The 15,520-nt window shown below is 48.1% G+C and overlaps 1 protein-coding gene across 29 annotated transcripts in view; it reads right to left on the bottom strand.

Annotated features, from left to right (window-relative positions):
- The window catches only part of EPB41 (erythrocyte membrane protein band 4.1), a 96,133-nt gene that overhangs the window by 26,302 nt on the left and 54,311 nt on the right, over window positions 1-15,520 (bottom strand). For 9 of the 29 annotated variants that reach the window (XM_080379090.1, XM_080379078.1, XM_080379095.1 and 6 more), the window contains 12 exons: window positions 14,340-14,415; window positions 13,618-13,836; window positions 11,345-11,432; window positions 10,651-10,803; window positions 9,601-9,698; window positions 9,080-9,252; window positions 7,199-7,315; window positions 5,743-5,871; window positions 4,553-4,657; window positions 2,806-3,017; window positions 948-1,004; window positions 777-821 (listed from right to left, as the gene is read on the bottom strand). In XM_080379090.1, coding sequence (XP_080235216.1) covers window positions 777-821; window positions 948-1,004; window positions 2,806-3,017; window positions 4,553-4,657; window positions 5,743-5,871; window positions 7,199-7,315; window positions 9,080-9,252; window positions 9,601-9,698; window positions 10,651-10,803; window positions 11,345-11,432; window positions 13,618-13,836; window positions 14,340-14,415 — 1,472 coding nt within the window. The remainder of the gene's footprint in view (window positions 1-776; window positions 822-947; window positions 1,005-2,805; window positions 3,018-4,552; window positions 4,658-5,742; window positions 5,872-7,198; window positions 7,316-9,079; window positions 9,253-9,600; window positions 9,699-10,650; window positions 10,804-11,344; window positions 11,433-13,617; window positions 13,837-14,339; window positions 14,416-15,520) is intronic. The other 20 variants (XM_080379079.1, XM_080379076.1, XM_080379077.1 and 17 more) reach the window with 17 other exon arrangements.

Below are 15,520 nucleotides of genomic sequence, written 5' to 3' on the forward strand. Positions count from 1 at the left end.
GCGGGATTGACAAATTGGCAAATTAAAAAAGTTAACTCAACGTTGGGAGTGCAGCGCTGTGCCAGCGTGGGGTGGGGACCCAGCCACAGGGACGCCAGCGTGGGGCCACCACCGGGAAATGGGGGTCTTGCTCATGGAGAATGGGGAAATGCAATGAGTCCTTTAAAGAGACAGCTCCCAGGGGTTCCTTGGCTTTTGCCTTCGTTTCTATCGCTCACCACAAAGGGACAGTTTACCGGTTTTCTGTGGAAGCCTTGCACAAAGTCACAACTTCACATTCCTGACAGCGATGCACGCCCACCCCAGCGTACGAGGCTGCACTGCCTGGTGTAACTTTTACAAGGTCTCAGTGTGCACAGGAATGATGTCCTAACCACCTTTCCCATCCTGGATATGTTCCCTATTACTTAATCAATACCAAAAAAAAGCATTATACTTTTTTTTTTTTTTTTTTTTTTTTTGCATTTCCTGGAATGCAGACTATACAATTTTCTTTGGTTTCAAGCTAAATTTGTTATGCAGAAGATAAATTTTATAAATCAAACCAACTGTGTTTCTCTTGAACATTCAACATGCATAATTTTAGCAATCAGACTATGGGACAAAAAGCTATTAATTTTAAAATCAAATATTCTATAGTTGCAGTTAAAAAAAAAACCAACAACAAAACCCCAACCCAAAGCACATGAAGAAACTGGAGCACTGTCTTTTTAAACAGGTTACAGATGCATGAATGATATGGCAAATTTGTTTGGTGAAAGTGTAAAATGGCTAACCTTCCTCATTCTTATCAGCTCTTCCTCTTTTTCTGCAGGCTGCTGCTGTTGGGCAATGATAAAAAAAAAAAAAAAAAAAAAGTTGTTGGTTCATTTAACTATGTTGAACCTCACTGTTTAACCTTAAAAAAAAAAAAAAGTGAGCAACCTAACTGAATTATTAGCACAAACCTGGCGCTGGTCACCATTCGTGGTGGGTACTGTGACCTCAATGTGTGTTTTCCTCACCTACATTTAAGAAATAAATTGGTAAAAACATTTCTTGTTAGTAGACTTGTTTCAAGAGACCATTTAGTTTCAAAACACAGCTGCATAAAGTTGGTTTTGAAATGGTGGGGGGGGAATGTGCAAAAACCAACATGCAGCCCTCCGGAAAGAGTTAATGACACCGCAGCTCTCCACAGCCTGTTAGTTAACAGCACATTTACAATAATTCCTTTAGCTTGAGAATTATTTGCATTTGAAACCAGTGCTCTCTAGTGCTTCTGAAGAAGGGCTTCCCACTTGCAGTTAGCTTTGCCAGGCAACGTTTTCAAATTTCATTTGCAGCTGGATCTCCCCGTGAAATCCGTACCAAAAGCAACATGCTCAAACGAACACAGCCCTTCTAAAAACAGAAAATTATTTGTTATGCACAGGCATGATGTTCACAGTCAGTAAGAAGAGACCTATCTACCAAACTCAAGCCTAACATCCCAAAATTAAGCTCTTTACTGTCCGTAAGTAGAGAGCCAAGACTGTCTTAATGCTTTTAGGGAAGTATTTTGGGGAAACTGAATTGCCAGATACTCTGAGGGCGAAAGCATGGGTGGGTGTTGTAAGAAGTGATGCAGCTATGTTTGAGAAACAGGGTAAATTTGGCATGTTCAAATCCACAATTTCCTCCCACATCTACGTCTAAAGAAACAAAAAAAAAAAATCAAACCCCAGTGTTTAAGCATTTAGGAAAAATCCCTGTAATATGTGAGCTGGGATGAACAACGTTCACTTTTTCTTGGTTCAAGGCTAGGGAGGGTGCGCAGCCATGCGGGAACAGCATTACAGGGACTGTGTGCCACGACGCACACTCCGAAGTGCCAGCCTGAAGATCCCTTCAGCGTTTTCATTTAACAACTACTGGTCACACAGGCCACCAAATTATTTGAAGCAACTGGCCTTTCTTCACCTCCATCTCCCAACCTTAATTAACAGCGATCTCCCCTGGAACGTGTTGAACAAGACCCGCTGTATGACATGTTATAGCAAAAATGCGTAATGCTGAGAATAGCTCAGTATTTGGGGTAACGTGAAAATTGTATCTCCAGGTCCAACTCCACTGCAACGCTGGAAGGTTTCAGTCAATAAAATTTGCAGAATATTAAGGACGCTATAATACGAACAATAATTTTGCACATCATTTTGACTTAGGAGAACAATAAACATACATCAACACCAACAAAGGTCTCAGACATTTGTAGAAAGAGCAAATAAAGCTTTTTTTTTAAAAAAAAATATTTCATTTTAACAATAAACCCCCCCAAGGTCTCAGCGGTGCCATTCACAACTAAAGTTCCCGCCCGGTCTGCAGGAAGGCATCAGCAGCTCTCCCAGTGAATGCCTATCGACGTACAGAACATTTGCATTCCGACGCTGGGCTGCGGACCAGATCTGTATCCCCAGTTTCACTGGAATTGCCTCCCACTGTCATAGCGGGAACCAGCAGAGACAGCCCAGCACGGTGAGCCCTGGCTTCCAGCACCACCAGCTCGGGTGCAGCCCTGGCCGGCTTTACCCACGCACCGGCAACCTGCGCTTATAGCTCGGCTGCAACCCCCAAAACCTCACCGCCCCGACCTCCTCCTTCCCAGCACCTGGAAGGGCAGGACTGGGATCTCTCTGGGACCCAAACCCCCCACCCGAAGCCTGGGAGAGGGATAAACCCCTCGGCAGCTGGGAGGGGAAGGTGCACAGAGCTGCTGCGGCTTCTAGAGCCAATGCTGCAGCCCGGCACAAGCGCTGCCTCTTCCAAAGAGGCTCCGGTCCGACATACCTTCACGGCGTCGGCTGGCTCCGGCTTGGCTTTGTCCGGTAGGATTTCTTCACGTCTCACATCGGGTTTTGCTGTTTCTTTTTCTACTTTGGATGCAGCGGCCGCATCCTTCGCATCAGGCTTAGCTGGGACTGGTTCTGCGGTGTGGCTCTGAGCGATGGCCGGGGCGGAGGTGGGACGGGGACTCCTCTCGGGGGTTATCACAGCCACTGCTGAGGATGGGGGAGAGACAGACAGGGACAAGGCTCAGAGCTGGCAACGCTTCTAAAGTGCTAGGCAAAGCCTTTCCCAATTACAGTGCTGTCATTTAAAAAGAAAGGGAGGAGGAAAAAAAGGGAAAAGAAATAAAGATGTTGAGCAAAGCAGCTCGTGCGTTTAGTATGGGAAAGTTGAGATTATTTTCCTTATGGTTTAAATAAAACAAAATAAAGCCCCTCAACAAATGGTTTACAAAAAGCAAGCTTGCACTCTGCAGAGAAGCCACACCAGAAAGGCAAATCTATTCTTGACATTGTGCCACCTATTGCTGGGTCCTTCACACACAACTGACACAGAAGGTCCATTCCAGTGCAACCATTAAAATAGAAACACAGCTGTGGTGAGTTCTTGACTCACTGGCATCCCCTCAACCAGAAACAGATGGTTTCTGGAAGGGTAACACAAGCTCTCCCCCATCTCCCCAGTGTTTCCAGCAATTCAAAACAAAACCAATAACCAACAGGCATGGCTCTACAGAACTTCACAGCAACTTCCAGGTGGGTTTCAAAGCAGGCTGGGGGTGCGTGCCCAGGATGGGTATCTCCTGCTGCAGCCCAAGCCACCACCGCGAGAAGATACCCAGCACCTTCAGATCAGTGACAGTGCAGAAATGAACAGCATGCTGCCAGAAAATCATCTTTCCAGAGGATGACAGTCTTTAAAATACAAGCACCAGGTACACACAAAATCAACTGCCTACTCCTTTCCTTCAATTCCTGATTTCCCAGGCAGCTCCCGACCCCTGAAAAGCCCAACACCTCTGAAATATTCAGTACTGTGCAACAAAGCAAGCCCCAACTAATTCACTGTGCATACCTATAGATGCGACAAGCTATTTTGCTCTCCTGATGTTGGGTTTTAAGGCCGTTCCACTAAAAATATACCTAGTCACCTAAAATAATTTCTTTGACGTGGTCCCATATACTTAAAAGTCACAGATTACGCAGCAAGGCTCACACTACGTAACCCACCCCAGCCAACAGCAGGTTAATAGTGTCCATCCAGCTAGTCAAAGACACAAATAAAATTTGGCATTAAAAAAGAAATTGTAATTTTAAGCAACTCCTTAGTAAGAACTCCTGTTTCACTGAAAAGATAATCTGCGTGTGTAAAACGTGCACAGAATAAAGCATCCCTGCGGTCAAAAACATACAGGAAGAAGGGGCAAAAAAGAGCCTGATTTCTCAGAGACTGAAATGATACTTTTACGACAAAATCCCAGACACCACGTCTTGATGAAAATGCGCCCTACGACCCATACCACCACCGCCGCCTCCGTTATCTCCCCTGCTCCTCAGCACAAGCAGTTCATTTCTGTGAGCCAGACAGTGCATTATCCTTTCAGAAGGACGACCAGAGCCGTGTCCCAGTGTATTTATGCCACGGAAGCAGTGACAGCCGCCAGGGAGGTTGTACAGAGGGACGGTGAGATGGCAGGGACAGTCGGGGTTAGGAGGATGCTGGGTGTGCAAAGCTGTCGCAGCGGTACCTGACTCCTTCGGAACCGGCTCTAGTTCTCTCATCACCACCATTTTTTCTTCCTCCTCCTCCTCTTCAACTGGGCTTATCTCAACATTGCCAAGAGCACGTTTGGCTAAAAAAGTTATGGTTGTGTTAAAACGCCACCTCGAAGATGAAGCAGCAAAGGAAATACTGACACATCAGTAAATCTGCAGGGCCACCTCTCCTGCTTCTCCCTCAGCACTTCAGAGCATCCAGACATGCAGGAAAAATAGCAGATACCAAGCTTTTCCTTTGCCATTCAACGATGAGTTCTGTGCTGTCCAGGACTGTGTTAAATTAAGTCTTCCTTAATTAACTACCTTTGGCTATTTTGACACATGATGATTAAGACAGTAAAAAGCACCTCTCCAAACCATGAGACATAAAAACATCAATCATCATCACCCCGGCCAAGAAAACAGTCCCTACTGGGAACAAAAGCATCAACAGGAGGAAGAAGTGCAGGAGGTGAACGAGAAGAAGGGGCAGTGGCAGCAGGAGCCCCCGGCTGTGCTCAGGTCTGGCACCAGCTGATGTCCCCCTTGCTGCAGCCCATCCCGTGGGACAACGTCCATCCGAGTGCAGGGGCTGGTTTAGTGGTTTTCATAATAATCAAGAAAACAGGTGAAGCCCTCAGTTACCTCCCTCCACGGCTTCAATCTCCTCTTCCTGCAATGACTAACCAAGTCTGCTTTTAATTACGATTAGGGTGGATCTGTCTGCAGCAGTGGAGTTGCTCTGAAACCCCTCCCCAAGGAGGGAAGCAGCAGGCTCACAAGCGAAGAAATAAAGCAGAGCACAGGTGACCTCCAGCAGTCCCGCAGCACACAACCTGATTTTCAGGCACCACACATTCCTACAGCTCAGGGGAATGAACCTTACGAGAAGGGACAGGAACAGAGGAGTGTTAAGAGGCCACTGCACACTCATTTCAACACGCAGGCGCACAGCCAAGGCACGGCACCTCCTCGTCTCACCCGGAGGCACACCCCGATAAAGCAGCGCTCACGCATTACAGCACACTTGCAAAGCTGGGTGTGATTTTAATGGCAATGAGCACCACCGCAAACGATGCAACCTCTGTCCTACAGCACTGCATCACTCCAACCCAGCAGCAGGTCACAGCACGGGTGACCGCTGGCGCCACACCGATGCCAAATGCCGCTGTGGCTGTACCTGACCACGTCTGCAACGGCTCCAGGAACTTTGGCTTGGCAACAGGAACCTTAACCATCTCTACCTTCTCCTCCTCCTCTTCCTCCTCTGCAATGGGTTTCATTTCAAAAGTTTCAAGAGCTTGTTTGGCTAAAAAGAGGTTTGCAGGTGTTAACAGAGCAGCTGGAGAACCACAGGGACACACAACGGGCACCACAGCAGAGGAAAGAGCGAGAGGAGATGCCTCTGCAGGGCAGCAGCTGAGAATAGCAAGGAGGTTTTTAAACCAGGCAGTTTAACAGCAATTTTCCAACATACAATTGCGTATCAGCCTGTCTAGCACTGCCAGGCCCAACAGGGCACTGGATGAGCGGGGGAACAGGCTGCCACGAGCCGGCTGTGCCCCTAGCCTGGGCAGGGATACGTGGGGACACATGAATGGCTCTCCAGTGCGGTACTGGGACGGGCTCTGCCTGCCAGCTCTGGAGAGACGCAGGTGCTGGCTGGTAAAACACAGGGAAAACACTCCCAGGCTCCTCTAGACAAAGAACTATATAAAAACTAGCAGCTTTAATTAAATGTACTTGAGTGATCAACTTCAAATCTAAAAATTAAGACAGAGAGCTATCTACCCGGGCATCTTAAACTCTCCACCTTCTGTTTTTATCTCCCCTACCAGGTGATGCTGACTAGCGAGAATTCAAGGCAAGGCAGTGGTGAGGAGACAGTCTGCCACACTACTTTGTGAAAGCTTGATCTACATTCATACCAGAAAAACAGTAGCGTCAGAAATGTGCTGTGAAAAATTCAGGGTGGAAGAAGGGAAGCGGAGCAGTACACAACGCATTTGCATATGAATTATCTCCAGCCCTAATGCACCACAGGCATTCGCTATTTAAGTGATGAAGACTGCAAATATTTGACAACACTGCTGCTGTGATACGCTTATTACTATTCAAATATGCTGTTGTACCTACACACCTCTTAAAGGCATCAATACCTATTAAAATTTATTAACAGTACTTATCTTAAGAGAAATATAAGCTCCATGTAGCAAAATAGGTGGCATTTCTCAAACCCCCAAAAAACCCCAGAACGGCCTTTAAAAATGGCAAGCTGGTCCCGGGGTGAAGAATTTCAGATATACAAGAAGTCTCAAGATCAAACTTTAAAGTTTCCTAATCCACATTTACAAAAACACCCAAATTTAATAAGGAGACAGTTCACAAGTGCCAGCACATCCTTACTTTTTCCCCACCTCCCTGCAGGAATTGCAGTCTAACGAGGTGCAAGGTGGAAACTTAATGAGTCTCCCAGAGCTGGAGCTCTGCTGGGCTGTCTGTCCTCTGACTGTGAAACTCTTCTTGCAAAGAAAAGAAAAAAGCCGCCAGATTTGGTGAAACTTTGAATTGTCAGGAACAAGCATATGAAGGATAGGAAAGGTGCTGCAGAGTTGTAGCCACCACCACAGCTATACCTGGCTTCTCTCGGATCTGATCCGCGGGTTTTGGTTCAGGAACCTCAACCACCACCACCTCCTCCTGCTTCTCTTCCTCTACGGCTCTGAACTCAACTTTTTGAGTCGCACGTTTAGCTGAAGAAATGGGGCACATGTTAACAACTGCCCACACAGCAGATGGAAAAAGGCTGCAGACTTCAATGGGGACAGAAGCGTTACGTTCACAGGCTGCTCTTTTCCAAGCTCTGGCATCTGGGTGTGGGATTGCAGCAGGGATTTCTCTAATCATCTGGGGTCGTAAGAGTCTACAGGGCATGGCCAAGGGGCAACCAACAGTGCCAGTCCCCTCGCCTCGCTGTACGGCGCCTAGGTAACATCGCACGCCCAGACTGCAGGTGAGCTGGCTTCTTGCTTTGCTGCAGTACCGAGCTCAGACCAAGCAGCCCTTCCCCTCCCGGCCCCGAGGCATAAAGCCCAGGCTTGGGGTGTTGCTCAGCCCTGTAAACCCACAGCAGGAGCAGGGGCAGCCTGGCTGCTGCTGGCCACCGGGTGCTGTTCCCTCCCGGGTGGCTGCACAACCTCAGGGCTCAAAGCAACGCTGCTCCTGCTCCCTCTGGTAACCTTGGTGCAAAGGGATGCCCCCCTCTCCCTGGATCCTCTCGGTGCAAAGGGATGCCCCCCTCTCCCTGGATCCTCTCAGTGCAAAGGGATGCCCCCCTCTCCCTGGATCCTCTCGGTGCAAAGGGATGCCCCCCTCTCCCTGGATCCTCTCGGTGCAAAGGGATGCCCCCCTCTCCCTGGATCCTCTCAATGCAAAGGGATGCCCCTCTCTCCCTGGATCCTCTCGGTGCAAAGGGATGCCCCCCTCTCCCTGGATCCTCTCGGTGCAAAGGGATGCCCCCCTCTCCCTGGATCCTCTCGGTGCAAAGGGATGCCCCCCTCTCCCTGGATCCTCTCAATGCAAAGGGATGCCCCTCTCTCCCTGGATCCTCTCGGTGCAAAGGGATGCCCCCCTCTCCCTGGATCCTCTCAATGCAAAGGGATGCCCCCCTCTCCCTGGGTCCTCTCAATGCAAAGGGATGCCCCTCTCTCCCTGGATCCTCTCGGTGCAAAGGGATGCCCCCCTCTCCCTGGATCCTCTCAATGCAAAGGGATGCCCCCCTCTCCCTGGATCCTCTCGGTGCAAAGGGATGCCCCCCTCTCCCTGGGTCCTCTCGGTGCAAAGGGATGTTCCTCTCTCCCTGGATCCTCTCGGTGCAAAGGGATGTTCCTCTCTCCCTGGATCCTCTCGGTGCAAAGGGATGCTGCCCTTTCCTCAGATCCTAATTTTACAAGCACCTCATGATCCTGATCAAAAGGAGCAAACTTAGGCACTCCCCCTTCCATGCCTCACCACTTCTAGCCTGCTCCTAGCCAGCTTTTTTAAAAATGCCAGGGACAAACCCACCTGACTGATATGCCACCAAGTTGCAACACTAGCATCACTTTATCAGCTGTTGAAGAAGTTTTGAAAAGTTGTAGCAAAAAATCTCCCCCTCAAGGAAAACGATGTAATTTAAGAAGCTACATTAAACAAAAAAAATCCTAGAATAGCTTAACTCCCGATGTGCTAAAAGCAAAAGGCACTGAGATTGAATAAGGATGTATCTTTACAACCAGAACTTTGCCATAAGCCTTTGGCACCCACCTACATCCTTTTCGTCAGTCAGTTCTTGTTGGGACTACTGTTGGTTTGTGGTTTATGTCTGGGTCTTGTATTAAAGTGAGAAATTATGTGCTTTTTTTAAGGGGAAAAAAAAAAAAAAAAAAAAAGAGCAGGGAATTTAAGTGATATTTAAGGAATATCTCAGCATCCTCCTGAATCCAGCCACGGAGAGGGAAAAGGCACCAGACACTCACCTCCATCGAGGCTCCTGGAGGCTCGCTTACTTGCCGTCCGCTCGAACTGGGGAGCAGGTCGGTCGATTAAGGCACTCGCCTGCCTCGTCTGTGCCTGCGTCCGGCCGCTGTAGCGGAACTTGGAGCCCAGTGCCAGGAACCTGCTCTTCGGGATGGCCTCAGTGGAAGTCAGCCTGAAAACCACATGCACAATTTAAAAATCATACCTCCAGATCTAGGAAGTGGCAGGTAAAGAGAAATTAAAATACAAATTAAAGAAGCCTCTTGCATACACTTGATTAACAAAACAACAGGCACTAACAACAAGCCCCACATCTACATAAGCTGGAAGACCCCTGTCTTACATATATTCTGAAGCAGAAGCTACCTAAAATTTATCACAATATAAACACTTGATGTCACTGCAACCATTTCACTCCAATTTTTGTGAAACCCTAAGGAACACCGAAGGAGTGCTCATTTTCAGCAGCTAATCTAAAGCATTAGTTATTCAAGGTGAGCCTACCGTTTAGAAAACCAACCTGAAAAACGTGTGATGTTCAACACATACTTTCCACAGCTTCTTCGCTGCCCGGTAACTTGGTAGCTTGAACCCAATTGTACTTTCATACTGTTCTTGCTGCAGAAAATACAGAGACTTAAGTACAGCACGAAATAAACGTGGCAGGAGTGCAGCGCCCAGTCCATCGACCTGTTCTGCTGCAGTACAAGCTGCTGGCCTAGCCCAAGAGCAGCGCAACTCACTCCACAATGTGCGGGAGGAGCTCGGGTCTGAGAACACACGGTGCTTGGCCACAAGCCATCCCTTGGGATGTGCCGGCCTCTGCAGAGGAGCGTGCTGTGGGTTTTGCAACCGTTCAGAACCATTTGCCCCATCATACTGCCCAGCTGCTGGACGGGATGGCAAAGGGACCTTCCTGCAAGGCTGGGTGACGGCAGCTGAAGCAGGAGGAGGAAGAGGAGAAGGAAAGAGGCAGAGCCCCACTACAGCCTCTCTCCCCACCGTCTCTCCAGTGCCCAGTCTGCTCTGGGGATCTCCCCGTTCACAAGAGGCAGTGTCGGGGCAGCCACCCCCTGCCTGCTGCAGTCTTACTGAAAAGGTATGTGTCTGGGTTTTTTAATTTTTTTTTTAAAAAATAAAAATAAAAGCAAGATGAAGAGCCTTTGTCTTGTGTCCTGCTTCTAAAAAAGGAGTTAGTCCTCTCCCACTTTCAACGGGTGTGCTTCCCACAGGTTTCCCCTGGATGCTGGGAATCCCAAGCAGTGCCAGGAGGTGGTGCTGGGTGACACGCGTTCAGATCGTCACCGCTGGTGGTGCTGGGTGACACGCGTTCAGACCGATCGTCACCCACTGGTGGTGCTGGGTGACACGCGTTCAGACCCTCATCTGCTGCTTTACAGCTCCAGCGAGGTCGGAACACCCGGGCAGAGCAGGAACCTGACGGAGCGTAGGATGCTCACTAGGAGAAAAGCCTGCTCCCTCCCCTCACCGTGTTTTAGTGAAGCACACACACTGGTGATAATCAGAAGGCAATTAAAGACGACACAAGCACAAAGAAGCCAGGACGTACCTCTCCTGGCCGAATCTTAATAAAGAAGCTGCTGCGTTTGTAAGAAATCTTCAGGACTTTGGGCCAAGGGAAGCGGTTGATTCTCAGTTTATCTTTGTAAACAAGAAGGCCACTGGAACAGACTCCCAGAGTGATATCCACTCCTTCCAAGTCCTGGGAAAGCAGGTGAGGATTTAAGCAGTGTCAGGGTTACGAGTTCCAGGTGAACGTCTGCCTTCCAAGTGACCGCTCCGCTCTCCCCCGCAGCCCATCTCCAACCACCCAGACTTCAGCTCCCTGCGCAGCCAAGAGCGGGCTCGCTTCTCCCCGGCATTTCTCTTACAACCTCCTCCCTCCTGCCCATCTCTCCTGCGATGTTGCTTGCCCAAAGGGCTCATCTAGCATCCATCCTGCATCTCCCCAAGTGCAGTGGCTCACGCTGCCGGGTCAGAGCCTTACGTTCCACCTTCCTCAGAGCAAGGACCCGTCTACACCAGCAGCTTTGTAAAGCTTCCTGATATATATAAATAATAAGCAATCAGGGAGAGTCACTTCTCTTGCAAGAATGCTCGAGGCATTTCTGTTGTGTGTCTGTGTTCCCATACTTCCCACATCTTTCAAAGGGAGCCTCCTGCAATAGGTAAATTTGCTCCTGCAAGGGAAGGATAATCAAATTACAAAATCCACAGGCGGGTGAACACATGCTGATTCTCACCTTGGCTTGGTGAAGGTCAACTCCATACATCGACAGCTTTTTTGCATTCTCAAGAAATTCCAGGTCTGCTTGGGCTGGAGTCATGGATCTGGGGAAAGAGAGAAAGGGTTTGGTATTCCCCTAATAACTGTGGCTTTTAGTATTCCCCTAACGTGGCTTTTAGGAGACAGACCAGACTTCACAAAACCATTTACTTGCTAAGATCTTCTTTTGCTTTCAGTACAAATTTGTGCCCAGACGATGAATTATTCAATTACTCTGAACGCACGAATTTGTGCTTTGAGACATCTTCATAAAACAGACGTGCTTTACACCTGTGGAGCTGTACAGACACGAGGGAAGAAAGTGAGGAAGTGCAAGAAGGGGCACAAGACTCGATCCAGAGGAAGAAACACCGATCCAGGCGAAGGCAAAGGATGACATGCACCATCCTCCCAGACCTCCTGCCTCCAGACCTCCCCAAACCCAGCTGTTGTTCTCCCAACCAAACGCCCGGAGAGCTGAGCCCACGCAGCAGCGATTCCTGCTGGAGCAGGCCAGATGAATGAGACATTTTCTGGGAGCAGATGGTACCCTGTCTGCGGGAGGGGCAATGCAACACAACCTCACTGAACAGCAGCATCCTCATAATGGAGGCTATTTATCAAGGTTACTGAAGTGCCCTTGTTATTAAGTTTCTGGTGGGTGAGGTGCATCTAACAGCCCTGTTGGGAGAGGATTCAGCTGGATACATTTCATTTTGTTCCCTGATTTGACGTCTTCCTTTTACTGAGCACTTGCATGCACCTCGTCTGCAAGGTAAATAGAGCTGTTAGTGGTGGGAGACAGGGCAGACAAAGACAACTGTGAGGACAATCCTCTAGGAAAGACCCCCGGAGCAGTTGCCACCTCCGACACGTGCCTGGTGCTTTGCAAATGAAGTAGTGAGAGGCAGAGTGTGGTTTAGCAGAGCTTTCCCACTGAAAACTCCCTGACAGTTGAATGTTCACAGAATACAGACCAGAAATTAAACGAGTACATGCTGCTTCCTCTCGCACATGCTAGCAGATTAAATATAACTACATCCTATACCTTGAAGTATCCTTCTAATGAAGCCATGAATAATTCAGCAACGTGCTCTGCCACTTCTAGGGCAGCTAATGGCCTTTGACTTCAAGTCATGAAGCTTGTCAGCAGCCCAGTACTTATTTTCCCTCATTTCCTCTCCTCTCGGCGCAAATGGAGGGGAATCAATTCCAAGTATTGATTTGCGGGGCTGAGCGAGGTGTTAATTGCGGCTCTGGTCGCACGGACACCCTTCCCTGCCTGCCTGCCACGCTCCTCCTCGCTCCCTTCTCGCCAGCGCATCAGCCTGCAGCTTTTCACAGCTCAAGGGGCTGCCGGCTGAAGGCCTCCATATTGCTAAGCGGGTTTATGGGCGCTTTTTTTTTTTATTATTATTTTCACCCCCACTAAAACCCAAATGTAATTCCAGGAGGGCGCAGCAGCTGCCAGCGGGCTGCTCTCCGGCGCACGGCTCCACACAGCTGCTGCAACCCAAGCACTCCAGAGCATCAATGAAATAAGCTCAAAATAAGATGAGGAAGAGGTTGGGTTGCTGTCACCCTTCAACCTGGTGCCAGGGGGACTCTCCCAGGAGTCCTTCAACCCAAGACACATCTGCCCAGGTCACCCGAGGAGGACAGCCTAACTGCAGGTGTATAGCTCTTGCAACACCTGGAACATTTCCATGTTAGAAAGCGTTACTCATGAAACGTGGCAGCAGAAAACCCCAAACACGCTGGAGGCTACAGCGCGTACAAAGAGATGAGATCTCCTCCAACCAGACTCCAATCCAAAAATTACATAAATCCCCAAGCAAATATATTTTAAAAAAGGCAAAGGACAAGGTTGCAACAAGCAAACACTGTTTTTTCACATGAAATAAAACCCACTTTCACAGCCCTACTATTGAAAAAGAGCACCTGTTAATAAATAATCGCAAGACTTTGCATCTGCTCTCTAAAAACAGCTCTTCATGCAGGAAAAAAAGAATTCCAGCTTCTAGAAAGATTTTGTTATAAAGTATCAGATCTTTTAAAAAAAGCTGATACTCTCTGTAGCTGAAAATTCACACCTTACTGCTAAAGCTTTGGCTGCCAACATAAAAAAAAATTGGTGCAGTAGGAAACTCAAAGTGTACAACAGACATGGGGAAAATACCAGAAAGCCCCGTTATTCCCATTATTTCAGGCTGCTGTGCAGGAACAAGTCCTCCAGCCGCTGCACCTCACCTGTATGTCTTATGAAGCTCCACAACCTTCTCTTCGAGCTCTTTTGTCTGGTTTGGGGCCAATTTAAATTCACTGATGTAATCCGGGCTGTGCAGATCAGGATCGTAGTCTCCCAACTCAGACTGGACCGTGTACGAACCCAGCAGAGCCAAAGTCGCAAAGGAACAGGGCAGCCGCCCCGTAATGATGTCTTGTCTAAGCTGAAGACACAAGTAATACCTGGGGGAGGGGGGAGCAAAATACTATTTACAGAGAACACAGAGAAACTTAAGAAACTTGAGGATCAAACTGTGTCTCTTTTTTCATGCCACTGATGAATGCAGAATGATGCTCGTTTCTAATTCCTACTTGTATTTTTACTGATGGGGTAATATTCCCACAGTAAACAGTGTGGAGGACAGGAGGATTTTAAAGTCACCTTCACTCTGCAAATGGAGCAGAGGACACTTCTCATCAGAAAATCCCGGTTTTAAGTAAAAATTTACTTTTCCACACAAACACACGCATGCCAGGATTATAAATGACACTGCTCTACACACGTGGACTTCAGTGGAGAGCGGGAACATCCCGCACATCCACTAAAACCAACCAAACGAAAAACCTTGCAATCCGCTAAGACATCTGATCTCCTTGCTGAAGGATGGAAAACTACCCAAACATTACAGATCCAACATCCACTGCTTTGCTGAGTGAGCTCCCTGGCTGGCAGCAGGTTAATTCACCTGGTTATGTCCTCCGTCAGCTGCGCAGGGTCCGGTGGATAAAACTTGACATTGAAGGTAAAATCCCAGGGGCCGCCTGCAATGGCAAAGAAGAGGCTGAGAAAATGAAACACACCCGAGCAGCTTTGCGAGAGTCACTTCTTACAAAAACAGCGGGGAATGTCCCATCCGACCTTCAAAACACAGCCAGCAGATCACGATACTGATTTTAATACTACTCGCTCAGACAGCGAGCTGCTGCTTAACAGACGGTGTAAGGTACAATTTCATTTGCAGGAGAAAACAGAACAGGGCAGGCAAACATACAGGAATAAACCACAACTTGTGGAAAAAATTAAATTCATTGCTAAGAGGCTAAATTACACATTTTTTCATTGATTAAAAAATAGGATTCACGAAGAGAGGCCAGGCTACAAGTTAATAAATCAGTATTGTTTTATCACTTGACCCAATTTTCCAGTTTCTCATACAGAGCAGATGGGCCAAGCCGCCTGGCAGCCCAACGCATCGGTCGGGTGGTCAGACTGCTGCTCAAACTCGGCACCACACCAGCACCAACCCCTGGGTGAAACCAGCAAGCGCCGAGACGGGAAGAGCTTTACAAGTCCAGACCTAAATGCTTTAACACAGCTCGCTGCAAACCTCGTACCAGCACTGTTACAGGCATCAACTGGAGCGAGAATCCACCTAATCGCACCCAGAACTGGTGTTATACGTGGTATGGACAGCCTAGGTGACACAGCTGAAGGAGTGACTTTTTTTTTTTTTAAATAATCCCATCTACCCACAGAAAACAGTCCTGACTGACCCATTAAGCACTCAAAAGTAATTTTCATAGTTATAACTCCCCCCTGCTGTGTCCTTTAACACTAGTTCAGAATAATATTTATCTCAGAAAGAGGAGATACCCCTGCGCTTAACTTGCTCAGAGGTTTATCGCAATCTCAAACAGGGAAGAGGAAGGACGCAGCATTCATGGATTTACTTCTTATGCAACGCCATAACTGGGATTAAACACAAGGCATGTTGTTTTCATTGCACGCAGTTCAAAACAAGTTACTCCCAAGACAACATGTGAGGTAGCAGAGGTTACCTCAACCGACACACATTGCATGCGTACATTATGTTCAAGTAAAATCAAATAATTTGCCATTTAACCCATCTCAGGGGCCCAGATTCCA

Source organism: Falco punctatus (assembly GCF_963210335.1).
Source record: "Falco punctatus genome assembly, chromosome: 3".
NCBI lineage: Eukaryota > Metazoa > Chordata > Aves > Falconiformes > Falconidae > Falco > Falco punctatus.